The sequence below is a fragment of the Rattus norvegicus genome, chromosome 2 (assembly GCF_021556685.1).
Source record: "Rattus norvegicus strain SHRSP/BbbUtx chromosome 2, alternate assembly SHRSP_T2T, whole genome shotgun sequence".
NCBI classification, from domain to species: Eukaryota; Metazoa; Chordata; class Mammalia; order Rodentia; family Muridae; genus Rattus; species Rattus norvegicus.
In genome coordinates this window covers 118,787,011-118,801,029 of record NC_141535.1, presented here as the reverse complement: position 1 = coordinate 118,801,029, position 14,019 = coordinate 118,787,011, and the positions used below count along the sequence as shown (strand labels likewise).

Here is a 14,019-nt window from a genome sequence, read left to right as displayed (position 1 = left end):
AGAAGGCTTATTTGCCAAATAAATAAGTTCACAAAATCACATACCTTCCAAAAATAATCAATAAGCAATGTGCCAGAAAAATTGGAATATTGAAAGTTAGGGTAGGAATTGGAAAATGAATCCCATTCCTGTGAGGCTTCCTTTCCTCTGACCTAAGTTTCCCTCACTGAAAGAAACCTGTAGGGGATACCTTAATTTTCATAGTATGACTTTGACGATAATGGTTGTTCATTCATCGGTGCCTTACCCATCCCATTTTCTTCCTATGTTAAATGTTATATTTGGTAAGTGTGAGAGATGACTGACAGGGTTCATAATCCACTTTTTTCAAGATGCTACAAAGAACAACCACAGACTTCTATCCCTTTTTATTTACCATATGGAGACAAGGTACACTGCTAATTTAAAATTGCTTAATCATATTTTTTTCTTCTTGTGTCTCTCCAGGACTTTGCCTTTAATTTTCAGAAGTGGTGTTATAGGCAACAAATGGACAAGGGGCTGTTGAAGCCCAGACCCAATTTTACCAAATAATTTCCCTCAAGAGCTGCAAGGACTCTTGAAACCTGAGGAATGCAGGGTGGTCTGCCCTGCGACTATTGTGTTCACTTTATTCCAGCTAACTCTCACTGATGAAGTAAATACATTAAAAAAAAAAAGAGTTTGGCAGATAGAAATTACATATATTTCCCTCTTGCTTTGAAATATATATATATATATATATATATTTATAATCGTCTTTTCGAGTCTCCTGGGCTGTATGTAAAAGTCACATAACTTACAGTGCTTCATATATTTTCACATCTTTCAGACAGTCCAGATCAATTATTGTTATTTTTTTTTTCTGGGCAAAGGATTCACACTTCACTTTTTTCATTTCCGTTTCATGAATTAGAAACCATGAGATTCTGTTTCTACCACTGCCGTGGCTGTCCAGGGGAAATGTAGTTTGCCCATTAGATGATCTAATTGCTTTAAAACAGAAATTCCCCTGTTGAAGACAAACCGAGGGCATGAAGAGCAGCCACTGTTGGTCTTCAATTGAACTTCTGATTCTCAAAATCAGGGAGGGATCACCAGAGAGACCAAACACTCTAGAGAGACTTTAGTCATTTCGCACCTCCAAATCATCCCTTGGAAGTTTATGTATACACTTATTTGACAGCCAAATATTTTGGGCAACTCATCCTACCAAAGGCATACACATATGTCTTTTGTCCAATGGCCAGGATTGTTTCCGTAATTTAAAGAAAAAGATGTTCCTTTAAAATTGTCTAGCTGCAATTACTTTATTTAGTTGTGCTATCTGAAAACAAACCTAAGCCTTCCTTGAGGTTTTTCTGACCCATATTAAGTGACAGCAATGCAGGCCGGTGACATGTGACTGCTGCAGCAAAGTCCAAGTAGCTGAACTCTTAGCCCGGAGCACTCTTTCCTCGGTGACCTCATATAACTTTCTGCTTTGTGTCACTCAAAAGCTTCCTTTCCGGAAGCTCAACCCGATGGAAATCGAACAACAACAGAAAGTGAGAAGCCTCGGAAAGCAAGAGTCTTAGGGACCCCCAAGGAAGCCGAAGGAAGGGGAAGGGGGAGATCTGCTCTTCTGGACTGACTGGACTGCTTTTTACAGGAAACGGAGGAAAGTTTTCCACCTGTAGCATAACAAGAAGTTAAAGCAAGCCTGTGTGTGAAAGTCACCCACAGTCACCACCAGACCTAAAAGAAGCCAAGGCTACCAGTGGAAGGTTTGCCTGTGGCTCATGCTAAACGCCAGTGAATCATTGTGCTCCCATCCTGGGCAGGCTGGAATCCTTCAGGCCTTCTGTTGACATCAGGAGGCCGCTTCCAAAAGCTCTTCTAACCTCAAAAGCAATGTCGGAGAAGTCAGCTTTCCCTGAGGCCCACTTCTGCTCATCCTCAGCATCCCTTCCATCCCCGGCTCAGAGTTGGGCTTCCAAACACATCTCCGCGGAATTCTCAGATCAGATCGCTGGCCTGATAATCTTTAAAGCCTTCTTCTTAGCTGGGGCTCTGACTTTTATCTCCTCTCCCACCCTTCTTGGCTTTTTGTTGGCGGCGGGGGGGGGGGGGGCACTCCTTCTTCCTCTCTCACCCCCTCCCCCCTTAATTTGGAGATCAGTGACACGCCATGCTGTAATGAGTCCTTCAGAAACTGTTATGATCTATGGAGACAGTCTCTACACCTAATTCACAGATTATTGACAAGCACCGTAGGCTCAATGGTGTCAAGTTGTACTTGTGGTATCTGCACCCTTCAGCAGCCCACGTAACTGCCGGGCCCTGGATCTGGAGCCACAGCTTGGCAGTTTATTGAAAGATAATCATCTATCTGTAGCTCTACTCCTTTCAGCCTGGTCCTGTTCTCTCCCTGGCTCTTTGTCTGGGACTTGAATTCCAGGAACTAAAGGTTCTCCAGCAGTTAAAAAACGAACAAGATACTAAACTTAATAAACGAAAGCTCATCCTCGAACCTGGATCTTATTAATGAACCTTGCCCCTGCCCCATCTCCAAATAGCCTGCCCAAGTCCAAACCACACACTCTGCTTCTCAGCGTTTTAAGCTTGGGAGGTAGGGAGAGAGAAAAGAAGGAAGGAAGGGTTGAGGACTTGGCCTGGACTCAGTGGACCTAAGCTAAGTTGGCCCACCCGGCTGGCTGGCTCACAGGATCTCGAAAGACTCACTACTTTACAAAGCAGGGCGCCCAGCCAACCCGCCAGGGCTCAAGCTTGGACGCGGCGACTACAGACCCAAAGCTCCTGCCACGCCCCTAAAGGGTACAGCGCGGCTGGGGAGATCCGGCGGGATGCCAGCCCCAGGAGGCTCTGCCTTCTCCGAGAACTCAACCCCTATTTGGCGGCCTTCCTAGTCTCCAAAGGTGGAGGGGCCTCCTCCCTGTTGGCAGTCCTGTAGCATGGGATTGGAACCGGGGCTCAGCCACCTGCGGCTGCAGAATCACAATGCAGCAGAGCATGGGTGGTGCGCTCAGGCCTGGCTCACCCACTGGCTCACTCTTTTTGCTCAACCTGGCTGTGCATTCTCCTCCGATTTTGCTTAGTTGCGAATTGGCGGGCTGCACGCCTGTCCCCGCTGATCTTTGCCTAGGTCTTCTGTTCGCTTGCAGGAGAGAAGGCTCGTCCCCTGCCAATTCTTCCACACTCCCCAATGGCGGTTGTCTAACCCCTTTGCAGTCCGTTTCCGAGGCAGGGCCTGCTCTTGGCTTCTCTACTCTTCTGCTCCGCGAGACAGATGACCGCAGCGCTGAGACCAGGATGCCCAAGAAGCGTTCCCCAGGCTCCTCGGTGCGCGTGAGGTCACAAGGCTAGTCTCAGGTTGCGATTTCCCTAACCAGGCCTAGCCTCTTCGTGGAGTAAAGGGTGGAGGTGCCGAGGCAACGGCTCCTGAGTGCTCATCATTTCCACAGACTGTCGGGTAGATTTCTCAAAAGCTGGATATGTGCCCCCCTCTCTACCGAGATCCGATCCCGGAATCAGATGAGAGGGCATGTCATCGCGCGGAGCAACTCCTTTAAAAACCATCTCGGACCCGCTAATCTGGAGGAGGAACAAACACACCCTCAACAGCAGATTTGCAGAGATACGGCATTAAATGAGCACAATGCTATCCCGTTAGGAAATGTTAAAATAGGTTCCTATGCTAAGCGGATAAAAGTTAAAACGGCAAACATGCCCTCGAAGTAGGAAATAGACATTTTGTTCATTTGTTGATAGTTTCTTTTTTTAATTTTAAACTAAACAAACCAACATTTTCCGCTTTGTTGGAGTCCAGAGGCTGTGCTCTTTTTGTAATCCGTCTTTCTGACTCAAACACAAGGCTACTCTCCTTCCCTCGCTGACAGAAGTTACAGCTCTTTTTTTTTTTTTTTAAACACAGACAGGTTTGGAAGTATTAAATAAAACAAAACTGTTTCCAGGATAACTTAGATTCCTAACCAATAAAATGTATCCTAGACCAACCTCCCCTGAAATTCTACATTGATATCAAAGTCAGGAAGACACCTGTTTGGTAGACAATAGCTGGAATTTAACCGATTGCCAGGAAGGAAAAGTTTGATCAAGAGTGGTTTGAGGGGAGGTAAATACTTGAAGGAGAGACTGGACTTTTAATTACATTCTCGAATTAATAATCAAATATAAACGAATTACTTCATCCACTAGAGATCCAAGCAGTTTATATTTGGAGACCTTGTATCTGAAACGCAGCTGGCATTTAAGCGATGCACTCTTCCCTTTAGAGTTATTTTGTAAAAAGCGGACAAGCGGAAGAAGCATTTTTTTCTCTGTGGTACCATCGCATAACCTCTAAAAGAAGACCCCGAACCAAGCCAGGATGGAGGAGGGAGACTGGGGTGGATGTAAGGAGGAATGCTATTTTTTAAAGAAATGGAATTGAAAAGAATACAATCGCTTTGGTTTTTGTTGAATTATAGTTATCTTTTCGAGGCGTAAAAACTTGTTTCCGCACCCCCACTTCCTTTTCTGAGGGCAATAAAGAGTTTTCTCTAACCCCAGGGCAATAACTGAAGGGGGTTCCGGAGGGCGCTGTGCATCTCCCACTGCGTCCAATAGGGGGCGCTGTCACGAGACCGCGGAGTTGCTTCTCTTCTGAGCTGCTCCGGGCCCTACCGCGACAGCCGCTGGAGGGGTCGAGCTAGAGCTTTCGTCTTTGCGGATAAAAAGAGATTAAAGGCTAAATTCTTTTTGGGTGTGGTGTGTGTGTGTGTGTGTATGAAGAGAGGGTATCAGTTTTAACCAACTACGAAAATGTAGAGCTTTGATGTTCTTATAAAGAAACTCCTATCGGTTGCAAAATTATAAGGTTTCTGAGCCAATACACAGCTACACTCTGTGTGGGAATTATTTAATTAAAAATATTTTCCATACGTTTATACGATCCTTTAGAAGTACTTTAAAAGCTGACGTTTAATCTTTTGGCTGGCCTGTTGACCGTGCCACAAGTTTCTAATACTTTTATTTTAGCTGGGTTGAAGGCCCTTCTGTTAATTCGAAGGGGAAAAAGAGAGACCCAAATATTTAAATCCCTCGCTAAACAGTTATTGGTCTATTTCTTCCATACTTTGTTTAAATGGGGGCAGTTATGTGACGGACACATTTTACTCTGTTGCTTCCTCAAAGCCAGGTATAAATGACCAAAAGGAATTCTAAGAGGAAAAATCCGGTGTTGGACCACATAACCATCATAGTACAAGGAGAAGTCTAAATAAAATTGTAACCCACCCACCCCCACCCCAACTTAAAAAAAGAAAACCTACCCTTCACCTGTATTTAAATAGCGTGTCTTTAATTACAGCGGCGGGGGTTGCCTGAGGCTGGAACGAAATTAGCAGTCATTACCGTCCTTTAACTCCGTGGTGCTTTGATCAGCACTAGATTAGTTTTCCAGTTCTAACAAAGGCTCTACAGCAAGCAGAGGGCTGTAAATAAGACCGCACGACCTGCCCTCAACACCTTTTCTCTTGTCAATCATAGCTTTATCATTCAGCCCAAGATTAACCTTTATCTTCCAAAATTTTAAATAAAAAAAAAAGAGGAAAAAAGAAGAAGGAGGAGGAGGAGGACGACGACGACGACGAAGAGGAGGAGAGAGAGGGAGAGGGAGGCCCCTGGTCACTGCATGCCTAGGTGACAGAGGTCCTCAGGAGCCTCCTTGAATGGCGATGATGGGCGGGTGTCAGGATGCACAGACCCTCACACTGGTCTTCCCAAACACACTCTCAGGCTGAGAAACCTCCCTTCCCCACTGCACTGCTCATCCCCACAGGGCCTGGCTCCACGAATCAAACAGCCATCCATCATCCTTTCCTTGGCTTGGAGGGAATACGCGCGCCAAAAATCACCTGTACTAAGTTTCTGGACTGAAAAATACCTATCTCTTCTACTAAGTGCAGAGAAAAGAAAAGCAAAACAAATACAAACCAAATCAACCAGCCAACCAAACAAGCAACAAGCAACACAACAGCAACAACAACAACCCCCCCCCCCCCCCAGCCTCCACAGCGACAAAACCCTCTTCTGAGCGTGGGATGGCGAAGGCAATGTCGTTCGATTTGTCATTAGAGGGCGCCAGAGAGTAGCCCACCGCCCTAGCCAGCTTTTCACAGCCCTCCCAGCTCCTAGCCTCGTCAGCCTCTGTATTCCCTCTCAGGTAATAGTTCTTGATAATCCTGCCCCCTTGCGTTTCTATCTCCCTCTATTTCAGTTGCATAAAGAATGAGGGTTCATCATGTCTCCTGCCTCACTTTTTAAAAAAATGCAAGCTCTTTCTCACCCCAATTACAGGCGCCCCCCCCCCCCGCCCCCCAGTATCAACGGGGATTGAAGTGAGCCCTTCAGTATCTGTACTTTTCATTCCAAGTCACTGCGGTCTGCACAGGGCTCTTAGTAGGAGAGCAATACTAGAATTTAACAGTTTTAAGATGGAAACCCGAAATTTTTCATTATTGGATTTACCTATGGGGACTCACGGATGTTTCTTAGTGTTCACTTAAAGAGAAATACACACACCCCTTTCATCCATCCATACAACACCTTGATGACATTCAGACCTTAAAACTATCTGCTCAAAAGAGAATAAAATGTCACTTCAGTTCTGCATTTGTTAAAGAGATCTTAATTAGCATTTAATTCCAAACTTAACACCTTCAGACTTAAATCGGCCTGCGTTTAATAATTGCCACACAGGGTGGGTATCCAGTTCTCTTAAAGGTCACACACACACACACACACACACACACACACACACACACACACAAAGAGGCAGAATGAGAGGAGAGGAAAGTGAGTGAGTGTGTGTTGGGGGGTGGGGAGAGAGAGCTAGCCTTGAATGTCAAAGTTGCAAGCTACTTACGTCCATGCCAGAGCAGGGTGTTGTCTTGTAGCAGTTTGATTGGCAGGTAAAAAAGCACTGAACATGAAGGCTCCGGAGCCTCTTGTCAGCCCAAGCTGGATCACTCCTCACCGGACAGAACGAGTTGAAGGAGCTCGCACTTCCCCCCTCTTCCTCCATCCAAGGCACGGAGAATCCATTTCGGCTTTTCTTCGACCAGTCTCTCCCATCAGCGTCCTGCCTTACCCGCACCGCCTTCCACCAGCCTCCAAGACCTAGCCTAGCTTTGCCTCTGCAATCCCCTGCAACAAGAAAAATCGTTTATGGCTTAAAACCCCAAATGGCTGATTTTTTAAAAGAGAGAGAGAGAGGGAGAGGGAGAGAGAGAGGAGAGAGAGAGAGGGTGAGGGGGAGAGAGAGGGGGAGCGGGAAGAATGCACCCAGAGAACAACAAAAAAGTCAGTTATCCTAACATTGCTCTGTCCCCCACCGTACAGAAGAATAAAAAAAAAAAACAAAAAAAAACAAGCTTTATGTTTTTCAGTGGGTATTCAAAGATAATTTGATGCCATTGTTTCTGCTACAGATGGTTCTTTTAAATACAATAACACGGCTCTTTGTGCAAGCTACTCACAATAAAATCCAAAGCGTTCCCCTGAATAACCATTTTGTTCTCTCTTGTATGGGGCCAACAAAAGATTCCGTGAGGTAATGGGTTCTGTTTATTGAAGCCCATAGAATAGGGGTTTGATAAAGATTTTTTTTTTTAAGCAGAAGACCTTGGAAGGTCGGGCTGATCTCTTCATATTTTTTATTAAAATATTTGTCCAATACATTATTCCTTGGTGCAGCTGCAAGCTTCCTCCTCAATTCTTAATCAGCCCAAACATCTGTCTCTTGAAGGCTTTAAAAATCTGCAATTGTATCAGTAGTGCAGTAACCTTATGAGACCCTAAATCTTCAGGCTCAGTGCAGGCTTGAAGGCGATGCAGTTTCAACTGGGTGTGGGTGAAAGGAGGGTTGGAGGAGAAGAGACAGGCAATCTCAGTTTCAATGACTTAAGGAGATGTGGTTTCCCTCTCCTCCCCAGGCTGGCTGACCATGCTACTAGATGAATCAGACACATGCATATCAACAAGGACTTCTTCCATCCTGAGATGAGCCTCCTCCCCTCTGCCAGCATCCTCGGTGTGCACAGGAGGAGCAGGGGGCAAGGCATTCTTTTTTTTTTTTTTTATCCCAGCTGTCCTTCCTCTCTGCTAATCTAAAAATCCTAGGCTGGGAGCCTAGGTTGAGTAGAAGCAGTTAAAGGTCAGTCTCTGACACGCAATGAATCCTACTCTTAGCTCTCTTTGATTCATTCCTAGCTACTTGTGACTGTGAAGGGTCTCAGGATGGGACTGATGGCCAACCTCCTGCTGCAGCGCCTGTCTCTCAGGGTGGCCCTTACAGCCAGCTGCTCCCTTTCTTTCTGTTGCTTCCTCTCACTTAGGAAACCCAACGTGAGAACTCAAGGAGGGTCGGAATGAACCGGAGCAGCGCCCCCACACTGGCACAGGGGAAACTGCAGGGAAGTGGTGTTTTTGGCAAGCCTTTCTGGATACTAGGATGATGCTCTTTCTGGATACATGGAGGGTGCACTGCACTTTAGGCCTGCAAGAGCCCAGAGCCACAGTCACTACTTTCCTGACTTGTGCTGTCTGCATTATTTGAGGCAAGACAACAGTCTAGGAAAATCCCTTTCATTTTAAAAACAAGTTTCAGTGAAATTTTCCAAACCCTCCCCTTTATTACTCCTTTTCTTCTCAGAAACCTCGCAAATAAAAGTCACCCAAACAGATCCTTAATAAACCTGATATCATCTTCTTTCTTTTCCTTTAGGAAAAAATTCTGTTATCGGTTTACAAGTGGACATCTCACAACGGATTTGGGGAGGGTGGTTACATGAATGTTAGAAAAAAAAAAACCTTGGCAGCAAAATCATTTTAGGACTTATTTCTCAATAATTTAGTTTCTAAATTATTTAAGATGGAGTTTCACAATGCAGTCCTAGTTGGCCTGGAATTCACTATGTAGACCAGGCTGGCTTCATTGCCTCTGCCTCCAGACTCTTGGGATTAAAGGGGGTGTGCCATCTCACCTGGCTTAAAATATTTATTTTATATTGTATAAATTGTTGAGATAAGCAACTTAATATAAGTCTGAAAAGAATAAAAATTGTGGCTGTACTTTAAAAAGTTAAGCATCTCTCTGTCTCTGTCTCTGTCTCTGTCTCTCTCTGTCTCTTTCTGTCTCTCTCTGTCTCTCTCTGTCTCTGTCTCTCTCTGTCTCTGTCTCTCTCTGTCTCTGTCTCTCTCTCTCTCTCTCTCTCTCTCTCTCTCTCTCTCTCTCTCTCTCTCTCTCGATGGTGGTATTTTCGGTACAGGTTTTCCTGACTATCCTGGAGCTAACTCTGTTGGCCAGACTGACCTCGAACTCAGAACTCAGAGATCCGCCAGTCTCTGCCTCCCCAGTGCAGGGATTAAAGGTGAAGTTAAGCATTTCTTAAGACTGGTTGAAAAGGTGAGCCCCAACTGGTACTGTAGCAGCTGGATGGTAAAGCCCTCTCCTAGTATGCATGAGGTCTTAGGTTTAATCCCCAGTGCTGCCAGCAAGAAAAGACCTTGAGCCTGTATGTGTGTCTGCAGGGAGGGAGGGATCTTTAGGACTGGCACAGAACATGTGGGTATTTTCCACCTGGGGCACTGTGGGAATGGGTGGCGCACCGTACAGTTAGTAGGAACACTTCTAATAACTGGGGATGAGGAAGGCAACGTGACTCAAATGCCCACGTTGTCATAGCAACTAATTCTGGAAAGACCAGAGTGAACCATTGTACCACTCTCCCTATGTTTCCACTATTTAGATTCACAGGCTGTGGTCAAAGTTTCCCCCTGTTTTACATGAACTGAAAGAAGATTCAAGCTGATGACTTCTCTCCACTGAGGAATCTGAGACTAGACCTAAGGCTCTGGCTCAGGGTGAGAGATTCTGGCTATCTTAGAAGTTGAGTCTGTACCGTCCCAGACCTAAGATGTTTAAAATTAGTTGTCCCTTGTCTCTTGTAAGCAATCAAGAAGGTGTTCACCTGCGTGTGTGTGTGTGTGTGTGTGTGTGTGTGTGTGTGTGTGTGTGAGAGAGAGAGAGAGAGAGAGAGAGAGAGAGAGAGAGAGAGAGAGAGAAAGAGAGAGAATGTAAGTCTCAGAAGGCTTAATGTAAAGGCTTTGCACTCAACTAGAAAGCCAACACTGAACTAATTAATGAAGGAAGGAAATGTTCCAACAAGTGATGGCTCAAATGTCTTTGCAGATAAGAAATCTGGATTCAGTGGAGAGCTACGAAGAAAGGAAGGAAGGGGGGAGAGGGAGGGAGGGAGGGAGGAAAGAAAGGAGATGGTGGAACAGGTGGAAATAAGGAAATAAGGAAGAGATTGAAGAGAGGAGGGAGGGAGGAGAGAGAGGCTTTCTATAGTAAGGGACAAAGCTGACTAATCTTCCACCCCGCCTCTGCCCCCATGTTTGGGGCAAAGAGCCACTAAAAGGATGCTAGAGGCCTGGGAAGAGGCAGCTGCTCTCTGGATATTTAGATAGGCTCTTTGGGACCGAGGCTAAGTCCTGCAAGTCTTCCATTGGGGAGAATGGGTGAGGTTCCTTCAGAATGGGAGTGGCTAGCTCTCAACAGGAATAGATCAGGATGAGGAAAGGAAGAGGGAGGGAAGGAGAAAGGTGGAGCACCTTGTGGTCCAGGAGCAGTACAGAGCATCCGGCTTACAGATAGGCAGCCCATGAAGCCTGCAGCTTCCATTGGCAGAAGCCCTCAACCATCCATACTCTGCACTCAGCACCTATCCATGCTCTCCACAGGGAGATCAGGGTGGCTGGGATCTGAACAGGACATGGTGATAGTGACCTGTTGGCTTGCCCCAGGTCAGGACTTGCCCCAGCCTGAGGAAGTGCTCCTGGAAGCCAAGAAGGGAAGGGACTAGCCACTTCGGGAAGTTAGATGTAAGCATAGGACACCCTCCAAGTGTTCTCTTGGACCTAAACCCAAATGTGGCTAGAGGGAGGCTAATGATGTCCCTGTAAGGCACCACCTGAGGGAAGACAGGACTTAGGATCCAATTGTCCAAGGGCTGAGCACCCTCTGAACTGCAAACCACCACAGAACCGAAGGCATCTTCTTGGCGGTCCTGTCTCTGCTGCGGCCAGCCTTAGCCAACTTCCCCCAGGTTGGAAAGTGGGGTTGGGGTGGCCAGACTGGGTTTCCTTAGCATTCCACCTGGCTCGTGATCTAGTCCCGTGTGGCCTCTGAGGGCCTGGCCCAGATCAGAGAGAAGAAGCCTCTATAGCAAGGCGCAGAAGCCATTTGTAGGCCATAGCTTTCAAGGTTGCTGTTTTTCACAAGCTTGTATGGGCCCACGGGCTGCTTCAATGTGTGTGTGTGTGTGTGTGTGTGTGTGTGTGTGTGTGTGTGTGTGTGTGTCTGTGTGTGTGTGTGTGTGTGTGTGTGTGTGTGTATCTCCGACTACAGGCTCAGACTTTGGAATGACCTTAGAATACTTCTTCCTCTGAGCACACAGTGTGGCCAGACTGGTTTGGGGACAGGAGCTCGGGGATTCTCTAGGGAGGACTGGGTTACCAGAGAGGGAGGACCTGAGATGGAAAGTCTTGATGGAGAAGACTGGCTACCTCGGAGGGGGCTAGGTCAGCCAATCTGACTCCGAACCAGGAGCCGGCAGCTGTTATGCCTGTCGGCTGTAAGGAGGGCATTTGCTTAGCAAGGCACAGTCTGGCACTCTCTGAAGTTCCTGGTGTTGACAGACAACCTGAACCTAAGAAAGGTGAGCTTTAAAACTAAGTGGAAGGTTCAGCAAAAGCAAGGGCTATTGGGAGACTGCACTGTGGTTCCCCTCAGGGATACTTTTCGTCTATGAACTAAGATTATACAAACAGCCATATACTTTATCTGTATATTTGAAAATATCCCTTTTTGCCAGGTATAGTGCCTCACATTTATAATTTCACCACTCAAGAGAGGGAGACCAAGGCAGGATGAATAGTTGCCTTTTATTCAAGACCATCTTAGTCTATATAGAGAGTTGCAGCCAGGAACAGGGGTAAGGCCGTATTAAAAAAAAAAAAACAAACAAAGAAACAAACCAAAATATGACAGAGGGGCTGTGGCTATAGCTTGTGGTAGCAAGCTTGCCTGGTGTGTGCAATGCCTTAGGCCCAATTGCTAGAATCGTGGTAAATAAGGAGATGAATAAAAATAAAACATAAAAAAATAAATTAGTTGGACTTATTCTATACATCAGTATGATTGACAGTTGAAGACACCAATCGATGAACATATTAATCTCTTCCTAATTTTCCACAAGCTTTCGATATCCTTTTGTCTGCCTAAGGATTTTTCCTTTATTGCTTCTCTACAGAAGGTACATATGCTAAACTGCACAGACTGGTCTACGTCTACAATCTCAGCACCTGGGGAGCTGAAGTAGTGAGATTGTCAGTATCTGGGGCCAGCCTGGGCTACAAAGGGAGCCTTGTATCAAAAGAAAAACATGAATAAAGAAAATTAATGAAGACTATTAAACATTTAAACTGTGCTACGACGTTTTACGAACCCGTTAATAAGTGTCTTAATCTACCTATGTATTAATTCACCTTAGTGTTACTCAGAGACATGGTGGGTTGGAGGGAAAGCAGGGGCTGCAGGGTGTGCTCCCAGAGTGTGCCATTGGTACCAGCCATGGGGAAGGCTGCTGCTGGGCAGTGTAAGGAAAGAGAATCTTTCTGTACCAATAAAATACTAGTGTTACCTGTTAGACCTCGAGACTCATGCGGCCGATGCCATTTTCAAAAGACATGTCTTCTAATCTATTTTAAAACAGAGTCTCATATATCTTTGGCTTACTCAAAGCCAGTATGGAACAGCCTTAAATTTCTGAGCCCCATCATGGCTGGAGAGGTAGCTCAGTGGCTAAGAGCATCGGCTGCTACTTCAGAGCACCTGGGCTCAATAGTCAGCACCCGCGTGGCCGATGGAAATTGAAACTCCAGTTCCCAGGGATCCAACACCTTCTTCTGGCCTCCATGGGTAACAGACAGGGGTATGGCACACACACATACATACATACATACATACATACATACATACATACATGCGAAACACTCATATACAAAATGAAAAAGAAGTAAAAATGTAAACGAAGAGAGAGAAGAGCAGCAAGATGAATGCAACCTTTTGCTTCTCCTGCCTGAGGAGCTGCGGTTCTAGGTGTTCAAACCCCCCCTGCCCCCACCAGCTGACTGCATTATGTATAACTCAAGTTACCAGTTCCATCTACCACGCTTGAGTTTTCTGAGCCAAAGTGCTTAGAATTTAACCCCACTCTCACCATCACAGACCCAGGGCACAGCGGTTTGGAGAGGACTCCAATGGCATTCCCTTCCTTCCAGGCACAAGAGCAGGCAGCTGGCTTGGGGAAACTAACTTACTGGTGCTTTGTGGTTGCTGAGATACAATCTCATACAGTCCAGGCTAGCCTTGGACTTGCTATAAAGTTGACCATAAACCCTAACCCTTCTGTCTCCACATTCCAAGGGCTAGAATGACGGATTTGCACGACCACACCAGCCAGGGCTCAGGATTAAACTCAGGCTGTTGGGCCTGCAAGACAAGCATTCTGCCAATGCAGTCACAGCCTCAGCCTCATTCACGAATGGTAAAGACGTCCTCAGGAATTATTATTGTGGCAGATTCTGACAGAAAGGAAGAGCGTTCTTGGGGGACTTGTCTAGGAGGAATTAATGACCCAAAGGAACCTTCCACAGAGGGTTTCTATCGCTTTCTCCCCACAGTGCATCCTAACATTCCCTTCCTCTTTGGAGAATAAACAGCATCCTATTCACTGAGGATGAACCCGAAAGGAACTAACCTTGAATCTGGACAGCAACTACTGTCTCGACTTCTCTTAGCAGCGTGTGAAGTTGGAATTACTCTAGTCCTCTTTACCTTACAGCATAAAAGGAGATGCTGGGTGCAAGGCCTGTGGCTTCTGAGCTAGGAAACAGACTCAGCTTTCTCAC

General features: G+C 46.0%; 1 protein-coding gene across 21 annotated transcripts in view; it reads right to left on the bottom strand.

The window, feature by feature from the left end:
- Positions 1 to 14,019, bottom strand: part of LOC103691527 (uncharacterized) — a 618,188-nt gene that overhangs the window by 56,788 nt on the left and 547,381 nt on the right. For all 21 annotated transcript variants that reach the window (XR_015671560.1, XR_015671553.1, XR_015671550.1 and 18 more), the window contains one exon: positions 6,908 to 7,188. Coding sequence is in view for 11 of the 21 variants with exons in the window: in XM_087637013.1 (XP_087493139.1) it covers positions 6,908 to 7,188 (281 nt within the window). In the remaining 10 variants the exon portion in view is untranslated. The remainder of the gene's footprint in view (positions 1 to 6,907; positions 7,189 to 14,019) is intronic.